At 43.4% G+C, this 19,399-nt stretch overlaps 1 protein-coding gene across 2 annotated transcripts in view; it reads right to left on the bottom strand.

Moving 5' to 3' along the window:
* UPF1 (UPF1 RNA helicase and ATPase) overlaps window positions 1–16,433 on the bottom strand; it is a 48,748-nt gene extending 32,315 nt beyond the window's left edge. For both annotated transcript variants that reach the window (XM_060785091.2, XM_060785092.2), the window contains exons 1-6: window positions 16,049–16,433; window positions 5,641–5,783; window positions 4,420–4,509; window positions 3,761–3,928; window positions 3,471–3,651; window positions 160–321 (exon numbers count right to left, since the gene is read on the bottom strand). In XM_060785091.2, the coding sequence (XP_060641074.1) occupies window positions 160–321; window positions 3,471–3,651; window positions 3,761–3,928; window positions 4,420–4,509; window positions 5,641–5,783; window positions 16,049–16,291 (987 nt within the window). In that variant the 5' untranslated portion in view covers window positions 16,292–16,433. The remainder of the gene's footprint in view (window positions 1–159; window positions 322–3,470; window positions 3,652–3,760; window positions 3,929–4,419; window positions 4,510–5,640; window positions 5,784–16,048) is intronic.
* Between the last annotated feature and the right edge of the window lie 2,966 nt (window positions 16,434–19,399).

The following is a 19,399-nucleotide window of genomic DNA, read 5'->3' as shown; positions in this document are numbered from 1 at the left end:
GGGGGAAAAGAGTCTATCCTGACAAGTGGGCAAGATGAAGCCAAAGGCAGTACAAGTTCTTCTTAAAAGGTTTGCATCTTCAAGCTACAGACTCTCATCTGAGGTTTAAGCCCATATGGGAAGAAGAGGCTCACAATGATAAAGTACAGTACAGCTGACCTGAGACTCTTTCAGCTTCTTGTCGTAGTCCGCCTCGAGTTTCACCAGCGGCCCAAAGATGTTCTGGTACTGATAGGCGTCCTCATAGCGGAGCAGGACGTGCTGTGGCTCCTCGTCGACGCCAGGCTTCTCCAAGTCTTCGAGGGTGGCAGAGGGGTTCTCCTGTGAGGAAACAGAAGATAGGGATCAGGAGAGAGGGACAAAGCAAACCTCCCTTATCCTGCATCCAGAGAGCCCCACGACTCCCACCACTGGAGGATCTGGACCAAACTTGGCACACAGTTTAAATACTGCCAGGGTTGGGGGGAATGACAGAGAATAATAGGAGTTAAAGTACGCCAACATCCAAAGAGGACTACAAACCTCACCAACGACGGATACAGACCAAAACTGGCACACAGACCCATCCTGACCAACTTTAAATACTGGCGGGGTTTGGGGGCAATGCAAGAAGATGCTGGTAGAAGCATAGAATCATAGAATTAAAGAGTTGGAAGAGACCTCATGGGCCATCCAGTCCAACCCCCTGGCATGAAGCAGGAATATTGCATTCAAATCACCCCTGACAGATGGCCATCCAGCCTCTGTTTAAAAGCTTCTAAAGAAGGAGCCTCCACCACATTCCGGGGCAGTGAGTTCCACTGCTGAACGGCTCTCACAGTCAGGAAGTTCTTCCTCATGTTCAGATGGAATCTCCTCTCTTGTAGTTTGAAGCCATTGTTCCGCGTCCTAGTCTCCAAGGAAGCAGAAAACAAGCTTGCTCCCTCCTCCCTGTGGCTTCCTCTCACATATTTATACATGGCTATCATATCTCCTCTCAGCCTTCTCTTCTTCAGGCTAAACATGCCCAGTTCCTTAAGCCGCTTCTCATAGGGCTTGTTCTCCAGACCCTTGATCATTTTAGTCGCCCTCCTCTGGACACATTCCAGCTTGTCAGTATCTCTCTTAAATTGTGGTGCCCAGAATTGGACACAATATTCCAGGTGTGGTCTAACCAAAGTGGAATAGAGGGGTAGCATTACTTCCCTAGATCTAGACACTATGCTCCTATTGATGCAGGCCAAAATCCCATTGGCTTTTTTTGCCGCCACATCGGCCACATGTGGCTTTTTTTGCCGGCACATCGGTAGTTGTAGTTCATCAGAATTGACCCTGGACAATCGGAGTTTTAGTTCATCCACATCCAGAAAGCCCTGTGAAGTCAGCTGTACAACCCAAGGAGAAGGGCAAGGAGCTGTCAAAGGCTTTCCCAGCTGAAATCACATGTTGTGTGGTTTCCAGGCTATGTGGTCATGTTCTAGAAGCATTTTCTCCTGACGTTTCACCTCCAACTGTGGTCAAGATCCTCTCAAGATGACAGACTTCTGGTGGAGTGCCATGGCAGCTGGCATGGCACACTGAGAGCTGAGTGCCAACCTTGTTAACAGGTTGGGTAGAGCACATAGCTCCCTCTCTCTGATGGACTGAGTTGGGAGAGACAGCCAAACCCAAAGGGTGCATAACCGATGGTCAAAGAGACCTCTCCCCTCAAGGGGGAGTGGCTCAAAGACCTGGGAAAGGTGACCACAGGGCAAAGCAAACCCAAACAAAGGTGAGGTGAAGCTCTGCCTGGGGTTTTGGCAAAAAAGATGACTAGCGCACATGTTAAAAATATGAAGAAGGAAGGGGGAGGAGCGAACACAAACAAAAAGTAATTGAAGTGAAAGAAATTGATCCACAGTGGGGGGAAGGCTTTCCCGAGGGAGAGAGAAAGAGAACGTGGCAACAATAGAACTTTCAAAAGGCACATCTATATATATATAAATGCTCTGTGCATAATGAGTACCTTAAAAACAAAAGAACCAATGAACGAAATAGCACAAAATTTGGCAACAAAACATCTCACAACACAAGGAGTGACCAAAAATTATGATTTTGTCATTTGGGAGTTGTAGTTGCTGGGATTTATAGTTCACCTACAATCAAAGAGCATTCTGAACTCCACCAACGATGGAATTGAACCAAACTTGGCACACAGGCCTCCCATGACCAACAGAAAATACTAGCAGCGTTTGGTGGACATTGACTTTGAGTTTGGGAGTTGAAGTTCACCTACATCCAGAGAGTACTGTGGACTCAAACAATGATGGATCTGGACCAAACTTGGCACAAATATTCAGTAAGCTCAAATGTGAACACTGGTGGAGTTTGGGGAAAATAGCCTTGACACTTGGGAGTTGTAGTTGCTGGGAGTTATAGTTCACCTACAAACAAAGAGCATTCTGAACTTCAGCAACAACGGAATTGAACCAGTCTTGGCACACAATTCTCCCATGACCAACAGAAAATATTGGAAGGGTTTGGTGGGCAGTGTCCTTTGGTTTTGGAGTTATAGTTCACCTACATCTAGAGATCACTGTGGACTCAAACAATGATGGATCTGGACCAAACTCTACACGAATACTCCATATGCCCAAATGTATACATTGGTGGAGTTTGGGGAAAATAGAATCTTGACATTTGGGAGTTGTACTTGCTGGGATTTATAGTTCACCTACAATCACAGAGCACTCTGAACCCCACCAATGATAGAATTGGGCCAAACCTCCCACACAGAACCCCCATGACCACCAGAGTGGGCCACAGCAATGCGTTGCAGGGGACGGCTAGTATAATATAAAAAAGACTTTTAACAAGCAATAATAATCATTATTTTATAGTTGTAAATGGTAATATTTATGTTTTAATTGCTTTTAACCTCATTTAGAGTTTTAACTGAATGTTTATCTAACTGTTGAATTGTTTAAGGCATTAAATTATTGCCTCTGCTGTAAGCCACCTTGAGTCCCCTTTGGGGTCGAGAAAGGTGGGATATAAATATAGTAAATAAATATTTAAATTATTGTTATTTTTTGTTTTTGTTTTCTTTTACCTATCAGTCTGTTCATACTATTCCCTCTTTCTATTCCCACTTTCCCTCTTTGCCCCCCCCCCCTTTTATTAAGATACTGTAAATATGTAACCAATAAAAATTATTTACAAAAAAAATCCAGCCACAGATGCAGGTGAAACATCAAGAGAAAATGCTGCTAGAACACAGCCACACAGCCTGGAAACCACACAACACCTCATGGGGAAGGAGCTTTCTAACTGGAACTCTTTCGCAACCACTTCTTCCCCTCCAGGGAGGCCACCTCCCATGCCCAAAGCCTCAGGGCCGAGAAACCTATCAGGAATCCAAACCCTGAGCCCAATACCACCCCAGGCACATAGTTCTGCTTTAGGACTTGTTGCCTCCTCCTCAACACTCCTTGACTCTCTCCCTCACTCACCTTCCACAGCTCTTCCAGCTTGTTGATTTGCTGGGCGGTGATCTGCCGGGCCCTGAGCTGCTCTTGCTCTGAAGGGATCTTGACCAGCCAGGAAAGGAAGCAGCGGTCTTGAATCAGAGGCTGCCACTGAGAGCTGTCCCAGTTGATGTCCTTCAGGCTGCTCTGACTTGCACAAGGTTGCCTGCACAGCCAAAGGGGCCAGAAAAGAAGCACTTCAGACCATTGCAGGCGCAAGAACATTGCCTGGAGATTTGCCTGGAGACTCTACTGAAGGAAGGAGGTACTCTTACCTGCACAGCAAGACAACCACAGAGTCGGCTTTGGCCGGGATGAAGCCCAGTAGGAAGACATTGCGGCAGCCACAGTTATAGCACTCCAGGACTGTCTCACCCAGAGGACCGTCCTTGTGGAGAGTCACCTCTTTGCACTTGGCTCGCACCAGGTGGTTCACGATGTGGCTGACGGAAAGGAGAGAAGAAAGGTGAATGCTGGGTAAAACCAACTGCTTTCACGCAGTTTGGCACCAATCCTCCACCTCTTCTATGTTTGGCACCAGTCCTTCACCTCTTCTTCCCCTATTTCATATTTTAGAGATTGTGGCTATCAAATTAAGTCATTTCCCCTTTCAAAGTCTGCTTTAAGTGTTGCAAATCTAAATACATTTTTAGCCATCTGATATCATTCCGCCATTTGCCTCTGAGAAAACAACCGCATATTAAAACCATCCATGGTTAACCCCTTGCTTGTCTTTAATCTACATAGATGCTTTTGCCACATTTAACAAGCCTCCATAGGTCAACCATTTTCCTTGGAAAGGAATTTCTCTTTGAAATGGAGTTTCATGCGGAGAACAAGCCATGTATTTCCCTGCTAGGCTGAACTATAACTCCCAGCCTAGGACACCAGGTTAGGGAAGGCTGACCACAGACTACATCTGCCAAAGGCCTACCTGCCAGAGGTATTCCCGCGTCCATTGCAGAACCACTTTTTGCTGGTGTTACAGTAGACCACACAGGCTGGATCATGGATGCCGCAGTAGCTAAAGAGGAAACCACACAGAGAGAAGAACCCCCCATTAGGCCAAGTTTTGCTTTGAGTCATTTATTTATTTATTTATTTGCAGCATTTATATTCTGCCCTTCTCACCCTGAAGGGGACTCAGGGCAGACCACAGAACACATACACAGCATTCAATGCCATTAAACAGATAGGCCAGACAATAGAGGCATATGTCAGCATTTTCCTGGAGGTTGTGCTCAATTCTAGCCACAGTGGGGTGCTGTCACTCTATCCTCTATGACGAAGAGCCCTTGATCACAGACTTCCTCCTTTCTTTGATCGCTGGCATTTCCTGCTATTTCTTTTATGGTGCCGTAAAATACCTCCCTGCTTAAGAGGTGCCTATTTTCTCATCTCACAACTGTTTTCGAAGTGCTTAGGTGGACAGTAAGCTGGACTGAAGGTCGGGTGCTCACCCCGACCCAGGCTTCGAACTGCCAACCTTTCGATTGGTATGATCTATTGCTGTTGGTGATTAACCAGCTGTGATAAGCCTGGCCCTACAAAAAGTAGATTTCCCCTGGTCCTTTCCATCAAATCGCTACAGAAAACCGTTCTGCGGCTGCTTTATGTTCTCCACTTCTGCATGAGGAAAAAGACCCAGCTCTGCTTTATATGCCACTGTAATGCAAGCAGCAACTCAATCGTGGGAAGGGAATGCTGCTTGAATATATCAAACCCTGAACACTACAGCATCTCAATGGTCTTTGATACAGCACTGCCTGTCAAAGATTCTAAACCGGCCGGGCCTTAAAGATAAAGACACCCTAGAGGTGTGTGGTTGACAGTGCTATTTATTATTATTTATTATTTACCCCATTTATACCCTGCCTTTCTCTACCTCAAAGGAGACTTAAGGCCGCTTACATATAGGCAATTATTCAATGACTTAAAACACATACAATTCCAGTAACATTAAAATTAAATTTAAATTAATAGATATTAAGTATTTAAAATGTTTAAAAACATTACATTACATTCAATAATTACATTACAGTTCTAGGCTTTGTCAGCTGTGAAACTGCATGAGATACCGATCTCTTAGTCCCCTTGCACTCAGAGAGTGTGTGCTTTGTGTTTTGTATTATGACCAGAGGCCCAGGCGCCTTACCTGCAGGCATGCACAGGGAGGTCCTTGGTGTAGTAGGTATCCTCTTCATCCTCCTCAAAGTTGAGCTCGGCAAGGAGCTGGCTGGTCTTCGGTACACTGTCATCCACAGCCCCGTTCTGGAGGATGCCATCCGGCCCGTTGACCTGAAAGAAACAGGTTTCTCAGTCAGGCATTGGGTCCAAGGAGCCACTTAGCACAACTTTAGCTTTCTCAATCTATTCTGAGACACAGGTAACTTTGTTTGAAAAATTCCCAGGGAGCGTAAGAAGTTAGACTTGGCCTACCAAGTGGCCTTTTAATAAAGTAGTTCCTAATAATCTAAATACAGCCAGTCCCTGAGTTACAAACATGCAACTTACATATGGCTCCTCGTTAAAAATGGGGATAAGACAACAGGAAGTGAGAGGAATCTATACCTCGGAAGGGAAATTCGCTCCTGAAAGAGTTACTATATATACTCGAATATAAGCTGCGTTTTTCACCCCCTTTTTTAAGGCTGAACCCCCCACCCCGCCAGCTTATACTCGAGTCAAAGTTATTTATTATTTTACTCTATTTATTATTATATTACATTTTTATTATTTTACTCTATTATTATTTTATTTATTATTTTATTTTATTATTACATTTATTATTTTAGTCTGTTATTATTATTACATTTATTTTTAACTCTCTTTATTATTGAAAGGATACATAAGCACATTTACACTGAAGAAGGTTAAAATAGCATAATCAGAGTTGGACAGTCTTATCTTAAATTACAGTTTTATGTAAATATTCAAAAACATTTAACCTACTGACGCCTCAATTAATGTAATTTTATTGGTACCTATATTTATTTTGAAATTTACCAGTTGCTGCTGCATTTTCCACCCTCAGCTTATACTCGAGTCAATATGTTTCCCCAGATTTTGTGGTAAAATTAGGTGCCTCCGCTTATATTTATACTCGCGTATATATGGATATTACCCTGGGGAAAAGGTATCTCCACTGAAGTTTGTTCTCCAATCCTTGTTTCCACAACAATCTACATCTTTCAAAACAATTATCACAGGGACAAAAAGTTAGGTGAAATCTTCTGATCAGGGGCATAGGTGGCAAAAAGGGTGTTAACCCTTTTCTATGTTCCCCAAAACTAACATTTATAGATATATACAGAAGTCAGGCATAGCAGAGCATTGGATGAGCCAACCTGGACACGGCATATTACCTGAGAACACAGGAATGCCAGACCACTCTAACAACTACCATGTCAGACTACACAGAGAAGCCAATGAAATACACAAGCACGTGGACAATTTCAACAGAAAGGAGGAAACTATGAAAATGAACAAAATCATGACTATAGAGAGCAACAAGAATCAATCAGGGCCAGCTAACACCTCCCAACAAAGGATTCCCCCAGACAGGAAGCAGACAGGCTTTGAAGCTGCAAGGCCATTAAATGCTAATCAAGGTAGTCAATTGCAATATTCACACTTGCCTCAAGAAGACAAAAGTTCTTTCTCCCACCCTGGACATTCCACAGATATATAAACCTCACTTGCCTAGTTCCCAACAGACCTCTTAACCTCCGAGGATGCCTGCCATAGATGTGGGTGAAACGCCAGGAGAGAATGCTTCTGGAACATGGCCATACAGTCAGAAAAACTCACAGAAGCCCACCAACCTAAAGAACCTATCTTGTTCATAACCTGGGGACTGCCATGGGCTTTTAAGAAAGTCTTCCCCAATAATCTAAGTATTTTAATAGTTCATTCTTCCTCTATAACCTTTATGCCTGCCTGCTCCCCATACTGGCCTTATTTTTTTTTTTACTGTCATTCTCTATTTTCTTTCGTATTACTATCAGGCCATTTTCAGCATACAAATAGAGCACAAAATGTAGTATCCAATAAAAATAAGAAACTCATAAAGTGATCATATTTCAAGCTACGGCGAAAACGGTAAAACCAAAGAGGTCTCAAAAGCCTTCCTGGAGATATCCATTAAGACGACTGCGGAAGTTCCAGAGTCCAAGGGCAACTCTGAAAAGTCCTATTGATCTTCTCTGTCTTTCTATAACCTCCTGCGGCTGTCATGACCTTAAGAGGCAAACATCTATATCTTTAGGTAGCACTCCATGCTGTGCGTATGTTTTTCCATCTTCACAAGCTACAAACTCTTTGACTTTTCTATTCTTTATCAAAGCCAGGTGCAAGGATAACTGGAGAAAGCAAAGCCCTAAGTGGGCTAAGCACTCACGATGTGGAAAGCCCCTGATTGAGAACAAGAATGGCCACTTTCGGCACAGTTTTAACCAACAAACTGGGGAGTTAAAGCAGTGGTTTATTGCACACACATTTTCCTGCAGCAACTGCAATACCTTGCGTTTCTTCCTTTTGATTCCTGCCAGAGCAACACGCTTCACTGATAAGAAGAAAACATTCTGCCCAGGCCTCTCTTGCTTTTTAAAAGTGCTAAAAGCGTATGCAAAGAGAACATCTACACGGATTGCAAAACCAAGACATATCTGAACCACTGTCTGGCACCCAAAATATCAAATGATCTTGCAGCACTTTGCAAATCATGATAGCATAAACGCTTCCATATAAAACAGTCCACAGAGGGAGGGATGAGAAGAAAACCTGTTAGCAGGGAGGCCAGGGAGAATGAGGTTATTGACAGCAAGCAGTCACCACATAGTGGCTGAGCAAGGCATCCTGGTCTCCAGGAACGGTGATGCAAAACCTTTGCTTCTATTCAAACCAAGAGGGATAAAAGCCTCTTAGCAAAGTCATCTCTAAAGTTATCATAATCAAAGAGGCCATGCCCACCAAGAAAGATTCAAGACAGCTCTCAAAAAGGAAAGACACAGTCTAAGGAAGGGATTTGCTGCAAGTTTTCCTCAAATCCAGATAGATACATCGCGTATTGCAGGTTCTCAACCTTCCTAATGCTACGACCCCTTAATACAGTTCCTCATGTTGTGGTGGCCCCCAACCATAGAATTATTTTTGTTGCTACTTCACAACTGTACTTTTGCTACTCTTATGAATTGTAATGTAAACACCTGATATGCAGGATGTATTTTCATTCATTGGACCAAATTTGGCACAAATACCCGGCCCAAATTTGGCACAAATTTGAATACTGGTGGGGTTGGGAGGGGGGAATGATTTTGTCATTTGGGAGTTGTAGTTGCTGGGATTTATAGTTCACCTACAATCAAAGAGCATTCTGAACTCCATCAATGATGGAATGGAACCAAACTTGGCACACACAGAACTCCCATGACCATCAGAAAATACTGAAAGGCTTTGGTGGATGCTGACCTTGAGTTCTGAAGTTGTAGTTCACCTACATCCAGAGAGCACTGTGGACTCAAACAATGATGGATCTGGACCAAACTTGGCACAAATACTCAATATACCCAAATGTGAACACTGATGGAGTTTGGGGAAAATAGACCTAGACATTTGGGAGTTGTAGTTACTGGGATGTATAGTTCACCAACAATCAAAGAGCATTCAGAACCCCATCAATGATAGAATTGGGCCGAACTTCCCACAAAGAACCCTCATGACCAACAGAAAATACTGTGTTATCTGATGGTCTTTGGTGACCCCTCTCACACCCCCTTCGTGACCCCCCCCAAGGGTCCCGACCCCCAGGTTCAGAAACACTGCCGTATTGGCTCGAGTTGAATGCACCATCAAATCTTATGTGTACCTCAATTTTCAAACTCATGAAACCGAAAAAAGATTTGATGCTGGATGCAAAAAAGTGCACTCTTTGTCATTTGGCCATTGCACTTCTGCCTACAACAGTCTTGCCCTCCTGACAATTCTTGAAATCAAGTCTCCTGTTCTGAACTGTGTATAGATTGTCTTTGAGTTACAAACAACTCATAGTTAAGAACGGGGCTGAGACAACAGGAAGTGAGAGAAATCAACACCTCGGAAGGGAAATCCACTCCTGGTAGAGAAAAGGGGTCTCCACTGAAGCTTTAGCACCAATACTTGTTTCCACAAGCCATATTTTTCAAATTCCTATGATCACAGGAATGCAAAGTAAGGTGAAATCTTCCACACAGGGGCACAAACAGCAAAACAAAAACTTCAGGGGTGTTAACCCGTCCCTATGTAATCGAAAGCTACACACACACATTTATATTTATATACCTGTTCCAACTTACAAACTCAACTTAAGAACAAATCTGCAGAATCTATCTTGTTCATAACTTGGCGACTGCCTGTACCTTGTATCCTAACCAATGCCCCCCAACCAATTGGCACAGCAAGGAAAAATTTCTGATGTGCAACTAAATGCAGCTTTCCATAAAACTGGGAGGACCAGTTAAACTCTCTGGCCCTGCTGCTCTCTTGCTCAGTTTCCCTTCAAAATGAAGGAATTGGGAATACCATTATTTCTGAATCATCCAGTGCCCTCCTTCGAACCCTCGGCCTCTCTGGAGGATCCCAGTTATGTGGCACTACAAATCCCAAACCCCCCAAAGGATGATATAGAATAATAATACACATCCCAAAACCCAAAGGATGATGAAGATATAACAATATCTCCAATTTCAAAGGATGATAATATATAACCTATCTATCTATACACATGATAAAAGTGAAATTGTGTATTTGTGTATGTGGCAGAGGTGTCCACTTACACAGACAGCCTCCCACCTCCACAAACAGCTTTAACCAACAGTGCCGAAGAGCCATCAATGGCCCTCCCTCCAAGGACATTTCAGGTTACAGCGGGCACCGTGAACATGTAGCCCAACCCCTGCCAGTGTCCTTCCCAAATACCATACTGCCCGCCACCCAAGTGAAGGCTTTCATTCGGGGACAATTTCATCCTAGATATTCTGTTTTTCCTCCAGAATGGACATCTCCAGAATGGACATCCCAGGGTTCTTTACTCTGGCCCCACCCACTGCCTCTCCCTTAACCCTTTCCTACCGTTTCCTATGGCACACAGCAAACAGAAATTGATCAGCACCTGAACAAGAGGTTTGGGAAGAATTCACCATAATTTATAGGAGTTGTAGTTCACCTAAATCAAGAGAGCACTGTGAATCCAACCAACAATGGATCTGGACAACACTTGCCATGGATGATGGGATTTGCAGTACTTTCATCCACTTCCACAGACCACTGTGACCCTCACGAATGACAGACCTGGACCAAACTTGGAACACAAAACCCCCATGACCAACAGACATAGTGCAGGGGTTTTGGGAACTGACCCACCCGCGTGGGAGCTATAGTTCACCCTGCATCCAGAGAACTCTGAACCTCATCAATGATGAATATGGGTCACACTTTGAACACAGAACCCGGAGGGCCAACAAAACATACTGGAGGTGTTTGTGGGGGGACCGACATGTGGGAGTTGTACTTCACCCTTCACCAAGAACACTCTTAACCCCACCAACATGACCAACTGTAAATACAGGCAGAGTTTGGGGGTGATTGCCCTGGGAATCTGGGAACTGTAGTTCACCTGCATCCAGAGAAACTGTGGCCCCCATCGACAATGGACCACACTTGGAACGGAGAAGCCCCATGATCATCTGAACATACTGCAGGGGTTTGTGGGAATTGACTTTCATTGTGGAAGTTGTAGTTCACCTGTATCCAGGAAGCACTGAACCCAGCTCTCTGGGTCTGCATCAAATTTAGAACACATACCTGATATGTCAAAATTTGATTATTGGAGGGTTTTGGGGGGAACTGGCCTTCATTTCTGGGAGTTGTAGTTTACTCACAACAAGAGAAACTGTGACCTCCACTGATGATGGACCTGGACCAAACTTGGCACACAGAATCCCCATAACTAACTCAACCTACTGGAGGGGTGTAAGGACACTAACTCACCATAGTGGGAGATGTAGTTTACTCTGCACCCAGAGAGCACACTGAACTCCACTGATGATGCATCTAGAGCAAATTTGCCCAACATAACAAACTTTAAGTACTGATGGAGTTTTCTGGGGTTAACCCAACATTATGTGAGTTGTAGTTCACCCACAACTTTATGCATTCTGTACAATTAAAAAATAACTTTTTCAAATAACCCTGGCAACGCCAGTTACCCAAGCTAAAACGCACACTCCCTTCCAACCTTTTACAAAATAAAAATAATAAAATATGTTCATCTCCATTTAGACGACAGACCAAGCTTCTTTAGAGTTTGAAAGAGGATAAAAACAACAATACTATAATTACACATACATATGCACAGACATACACACACACCCCATACTATATTCAATCAAGCTCGTTTCTGAACAAACACAGCTTTGAGTTGAATTATGTGTTCAATGTACTTTCCTTTCTTGTATTGTTGTTTCCCCACTTTGGGAGTATAGTTTTGATTGCATATAAAAATCTTTAATTAAAAAAAAAACCATTTTTATGGGACTTCTGAGAAAGAAGAGAGAGCAACTCAGCTCACTTCCTCCTGGGATAGAGAACAAACATCAATTTTTTAGGGCCGGCAGTGGCAAACACCAAAACATGGGAACCGAAAGCACACTCGAAATGCAGATCATCAGAGGGATAATGACGGAGTCTGCAAAACACCCCTATGGACTTGGCCAAGAGGAAGGAGGCCACTGTTTTAATTCTAGCAACCATAAACTGTGATGCCTTTGATTCTAGCAACCCCTCGAAAAGCCCTTCCAGCAGGCAAAGACCTTGTTTAAGTAGCCTTTTAACATGGAAGCAGGGAAGTACCTTATTAGTCTGTGTCCTTTATTTCTTTTAAATGATCAAGGTAGCAATTTTATATTCTTTGTTTTTTAAATTAAAGTTTTTAAACCAATTCTTTTTGGCGGCTCCCTTGGGCAAAATGTGGCACCCAATTAAAAATATAATTTATTTTAAATATATACCATCGATTTCTCCATCATCTGTTCAGAGTGGATTTGCCTCTGAAATCGAGAGAGTGTGACTCTCCCAGTGGGATTCTATGGCTGAGCAGTGATTCATAGCACCTGCAAATGTAATTATTTTATAAAACCCTATAGCCTTTGGGTTGTTGTGAATTTTCTGGGCTGTATGGCATGTTCCAGAAGCATTCTCTCCTGACGTTAGCCTTTTCATCTGTTTAATTACAGCTCTGTGAAAACATAATGACCTTCTGCTTAATGCCCATTGTCTCGCTGCTTAACAGGGAAGACGTTTTTTGGAAAGGAGGACCTTAGAAGTTTGTGTTTAACTTAGGCTGGATGTACATAACAAATCCATTTCAAAGTAGATAATGTGGATTCAGAAAAAGGACTATATGGCCCTGTAGATCCAGCCCCAGTCCTCAATTACAGGAAACACAACAGAGGGAACTGCCATGTTTCCCCTGTCCACCTATTAAACCAAAGGTTAGATCCCTATAGAAACGGCATTGAGAGCAACAAAGGCAAGCTTTTCAGAATGGCAGCTGAATTCTAGGGTCCCTTAAAGTCCTCACATAACTATGATAATGAAAACCAAACTGAAGGATATAAATAGTTTTGTAGATGAACTATAACTATTTTAATGTCTGTATATTTTGGGATTTTAAAATGCTTTGAGTCTTTTTTGTATAGAGAAAAAGCAGGGTAAAATAAAAAAGAATATTATAAGACATCTATCTATAAATGATTGAAAAAAACGTTTAATTCTATTTTAATGTTTGTGTATTTTTTTTATTTAAAATTACAATGAATTGGTTGGAAGCCACTTTTGAGTCTTGTGCATAGAGAGAAACAAGTAAGGTACAACAACAACACAACATCACTTCTCTACAGTTTGTCCTGCATCCCAGGACGGACGGACGGACACATATGGATGTGTGTGTGTGTCGTTTTACACATACACATATATAATAAAATATAGTATTATTATTAATATCACAATAATATAATGGGCCAGTCCTATGTTGTCTTACCTTCCTTTAACATTATATGATATAAAGGGCCAACATAATATGCTTTGACAGATATGTACAGATATAGATCTATATTATAACAACATAAAGGGTCAACACTCTGTTGTTTTATACACACACATAACAACAATATATTAATAATATAATAATAAAAGAAATAGAAAGGGCCAGTCCTATAAACACACATAAAGATGTATTATGAATATAATAACAATAATAATAATACACAGAGCCATTCCTATACAGTCATAATATTATATTATTAATATAACAAGTATACAGAAAGAGTCAGTCCTAGACACACATTTAATAATAATAATAATAATAATAATAGGGACAGTCCTATACAAACATATAGTATACTATTATTATTATTATCATCATAATAATATTGGAAAGGGCCAGTCCTATACACACATATAATATATTAATGTAATACTATTAGGAAGTGCCATTCCTATACACGCACATATAAGGATACATCATTATGTTTAATAGAATAATAATAAGTATAAGAATAGAAAGGGCCAGTCCTATACACACATAATATATTAATATAGAAAGTAGTATAGAAAGGACGAGTTCTGCACACACACACACACATATTATTAATATAATCATAATCATAATAGAAAGGGCCATTCCTATACACACATATAAGGATATATTATTATGCTTAATAGAAAAATAATAGAATAGAAAGGACCAGTCCTACCCACATAGATATTATATCATTAAGTTTAACAGAACAGTAAGAAGTAGAATAGAAAGGGCCAGTCCAATACACACAATATAATGTTATTAATATAACAAAAATAATATTGGAAAGAGGCATTCCCATACACACATATATATTATTAATATAATAAGTAGAATAGAAAGGGCTAGTCCTATACACACACACAAAATATATTATTAATACAATAATAATTAGAAGAACAGAAAGGGCCCATCCTATAAACACACATATAATGATATATTATCAATATAATAACAACACAAATAATATTTACTTACTGTATTGGAAAGAGCCTTTCTATTCTTCTACTTCTTATTATGCTATTAAACATAATGATATATCATTATGTCTGTGTGTATAGGACTGGCCCTTTATATTTCTATTATTATTATATTAATAATATATTATTTGTGCTTGTATAAGACTTGCCCTTTCTGATATTATATGTGTGTATAGCAATGGCTCTTTCTATTATTATTATTAGGGTACCTGTCCAAACATATCTCCCTCTATGAACTAGCACAGACACTAAGATCTTTTGGGGAGGCCCTGCTCTTGGTCCCACCTCCTTCAAAGGTGCAACTGATGGGAATAAGGGACAGGGCCTTCTCCATGGTAGTCCCTCGACTGTGGAGCTCCCTTCCCAGTGATATTTGACCTGCTCCCTCCCTCCTGGCCTTTAGAAAGAAAGTTAAAACCTGGCTGTGGGACCAATTACTCTGAGAGTAGCACAATGCAGTAGGCAGCTATGAAATTATTGAAATATGACTGAATGGCTCCTGGATTACGATTTTGGGTCTTTGTGCTTTTAACAATTTATTTAATATATTTTTGTGATTAAATTTTTATTAATATAAAAGTTCACCATAACATTCAAGCAACAACACGACATATTGTAGACCATAAATACTCCCAATACCCCATCCCACACAAAATGAAACCTCTTCCCCACACCCTTCACTATCAATACTGACACCAAAGCACTATGAAGCTTTTAAGCCAGTAGTTCTCAACCTGTGGGTCGTCAGGTGTCCCAGAAATCCCAGCCAGTTTACCAGGCCAAAACATCTGGGGACCCACAGGTTGAGAACCACTGCTTTAAACTAATTTATCTATCCTTATTCACAGTAATCCTAAATTCCCAATGGTACTCCTCTATGTCACCAACTCTCCACTCAGATATGCCATGGCCAACTTCCACTTTTCCAAAAAAAAAAAAAAAATCTCGTTGCTTTTGTTTCTCCTGATATTTAGTTAATTTGGCCATTAGCAGATATTCCCGCATTCTTTCTCCCAAATTATTTTAAGTTTATTTATTATTATTATTATTGGAGTTCAGAATGCTTTTTTATTGTAGGTGAACTACACATCCCAGTAACTACAACTCGCATATTTCAAGGTCTATTTTCCCCCAAGAGCGCCCCAAGAGCACCCCTGGGCAAAATCAACTACACTGCGAATGCCCACCCTGTGCAATGGGCTGTTTAGTGTATATTGTATTTCTATGATTATGTCTATAATGGCACTGAATTGTTGCCAATTTGGAAGCCGCTCTGTCTAGGGCTGTAAGGAATTGTGGGAGTTGGGAGTCCAAAACACCTGGAGGGAGGGCCGAAATTGGCCCAGGCCTGCTATGCACACACATACTATAGTATCAACAGAATACGATCAACAGGCGTGTAAAGCGCCAGTGCGGAGTCTCAGGCCCGTCTGGACGGGGTGCGCGGACTAGGCCCAAGCCCTGCTCACCTGGGCGTCGAGGGGCCCCGGGGCGGCGGCAGAGGGCGGGCCCCCGTGGCCTTGAGCGGCGGAGGAGGAAGAGGCGGAGGCCCCGCTCCCGGCGGCGGCGGGCGGCGTCTGGCCCTGGCTGGGCAAGGTGAAGTCGGTGAACTCGAACTCGGAGCCCTGCGTGTCGGCACCCAGCAGCTCGGCCTCCTCCGTGTCCAGGAAAGTCAGCGTTTGGGAGCTGGGCCCGTACGCTTCCACGCTCATAATGGCGGCGAAGCGGCAGCGGCGAAGGCGGGAGGAAGGAAGGAAAGAAACTGTCTTTTTTCTCTCCTCACAACGGCGTCGAACCTCGGAGCAGCTTCGGGAGCCGACTGCGCCTGCGCAGAACGCTAGGCCACAACCGCCGCCGCGCCGCCAACCAATAGGAAAGCGCCTCGAGTGGCGCGAGGAGGGGGGACGAGGCTCAGACTGCGCACGCGCCGACCTCTCTCGATTCCTCGCTCTACCGCTCCCTCGTGGCTCCTCCCACCCACCCGCCTGGAAAGCCTCGACTGCGCAAGTGCAAGACGGAGACAATGCTCGACTGCGCACGCGCTGGCCTCTTTCTGTCTTTCTCTGTCTACCCTTCCCTCATGGCCCCTCCCACTTACTTGGAAGCTTCGACTGCGCAGGCGCAAGACGGGGGGGACAATGCTCGACCGCGCATGCGCATGCCTCTTTTTGTCTCTATCCTTCCCTCACGGCTCCGCCGGCTACTGGTCGCTTCTGGTATTGCACCACCTGACATCCGCCGTGGAGTAGCAGCCAATAGTGAAAGGACGAACGCAGTGACATCTCCAGCCCATCCCTTGTTTGGGTATCAGCCAGCACGTCGATGACTTAAATCAAGAAGTAGTTCCACCCAGAGGAAAATTGTTCCTGCCATACATCAAGGGAACCACTGACCGCATAGGGAAGCTGATGAGGAAACACAACATGCAAACAATCTACAGACCCACCAAGAAAACCCAACAAATGCTACGTTCAGCAAAGGACAAGAGGGATCCTCTCACCTCTGCAGGAGTCTACCATATACCATGCAGCTGTGGACAAGTCTACATAGGGACCACCAAACGCAGCATTGCCCAGACACGCATCAAGGAACATGAAAGGCACTGCAGACTACTTCCACTAGAGAAGTCAGCCATAGCAGAGCACCTGATGAACCAGCCTGGACACAGCATATTATTTGAGAACACAGAAATGCTGGACCACACCAACAACACCATGTCAGACTACACAGAGAAGCCATTGAAATCCACAAGCATGTGGACAATTTCAACAGAAAGGAGGAGACCATGAAAATGAACAAAATCTGTCTACCAGTATTAAAAAACTCTAAAATTGCAACAGCAAAACAGCAGAGAGGAAACAACCAGGCACATCTTAACACCTCTCAACAGAACATTTTCCCAGTCTCAGCCAATGCTAATGAAGGTGGTCAGCTGAAACATTCACACCTAGTTTCAGCAGAGAAAAGCTCTTTGCCCCACCCAGCCATTCCACAGATATATAAACCCATTGTCCTATTTCCAACAGACCTCACTACCTCTGAGGATGCTTGCCATAGATGCAGGCGAAACATCAGGAGAAATGCCTCTAGAACATGGCCCTATAGCCCGAAAAAACCTACAAGAACCTAGAAGTAGTTTTCTAAGATCTACAGAGACACTCGCTGGAACACCCCAGCAAGCGAGAGTCCAAAAGTGGCAGGCTCAAACCCAGAACCTCAACTAATGGCTGGTACCAAATGAGAGACTCCCCCCTGGGCACACAGAAGACTGGGAGACTTGGAAGGCGCTGAACAGACTGCGCTCTGGCACCACCTTAAAAAATGGGGCTACAAAGTGGAATTCTCGGCAAGAGAGTGTGGAGAAGAGCAAACCACTGACCACCTGCTGCAATGCGACCTGAGCCCAGCCACATGCACAATGGGGGACCTTCTTGCAGCAACACCAGAGGCACTCCAAGTGGCCAGATACTGGTCAAAGGACATTTAATAGAATACCAAGCTTGTTAACGTTGTGTTTTGTTGTTTGTTTGTTAAAAAATGCAATGCAACTGTTTGGTCTGCTCCTGACACGCTAAATAACGGCTCCGCCCATCCGCCTCCACTGCGGACACGCGCCGGACTCTTCCTGTCACCCGCCTGATCTCCCTCCTCTCAGAAAGGGAGGAAATGAATGAGGCGGGATGTGAAACGAAAGCCTAGGCTCGTCCTCCCTCTAACCAATCAATGTGAAAAACTACGGAACAGCGTTAAAAGACAGTCCAAACAGCCAATCGCAACGGCAAGGAGAGATTGAAGGAGGGGTAGACGGGATTTCACACCTCCTAACCAATCAGCAAACGGAGGAATAACGTTAAAAGACAGTCCAAACAGCCAATCACAACGGCAAGGTCGCCAAGGCGGGATTGAAGATAAGGTAGGCGGGAGGAGTTTGCGCCCTCTAACCAATAAGAGTGAATTAACCATGGAACAGCGTTAAAAGACAATCCGAACAGCCAATCATTATGGCAAGGGTGCCAAGGAAGGAGGGGTAGGGCGGGGCAATCACAGGGGCAGTCTGCGTTGGAGGCCACACTCCTTCTGTCAGTGGAAGGCGGGCCAAGTGACATAGCGCTTTCTGATTGGCCGAAAGCGTTTAAAAGGCGTAATTGATGCACCTTTCAAGGGTTTGCACCAGGTATTAATTTAAAAGGAAACTGGACAATACATATACGTATACTCACACACATATATATGTATATTAATTTTAATAGTTTTGGGGGAGACGACGGGATCCCAGCTGAACTGTTTAAAATCTTAAAAGATGATGCTGTCAAAGTGACGCATGCCATATGCCAGCAAATACGGAAAACACAAGAATGGCCATCAGACTGGAAAAAAATCAACTTATATCCCCATACCAAAAAAGGGAAATGTGAAAGACTGCTCCAACTTCCGTACAGTGGCCCTTATGCCAGTAAGGTAATGCTCAAGATCCTGCAAGGAAGTCTCCAGCAATACATGGAGCGAGAGTTGCCAGATGTTCAAGCCGGGTTTAGAAAAGGCAGAGGAACGAGAGACCAGATTGCCAATATCCGCTGGATAATGGAGAAAGGCAGGGAGTTTCAGAAAAACATCTATTTCTGCTTCATTGACTATTCTAAAGCCTTTGACTGTGTGGATCATAATAAATTGTGGCAAGTTCTTGGTGGGATGGGCATCCCAAGCCACCTTGTCTCTCTCCTGAGGAATCTGTACAAGGACCAAGTAGCAACAGTCAGAACTGACCACGGAACAACAGACTGGTTCAAGATTGGGAAAGGCGTACGGCAAGGCTGCATCCT

Source organism: Anolis sagrei, chromosome X (assembly GCF_037176765.1).
Source record: "Anolis sagrei isolate rAnoSag1 chromosome X, rAnoSag1.mat, whole genome shotgun sequence".
NCBI classification, from domain to species: domain Eukaryota; kingdom Metazoa; phylum Chordata; class Lepidosauria; order Squamata; family Dactyloidae; genus Anolis; species Anolis sagrei.
Note: the sequence above shows the minus strand (reverse complement) of the source record. Positions and strands in the feature narration are given on the sequence as shown.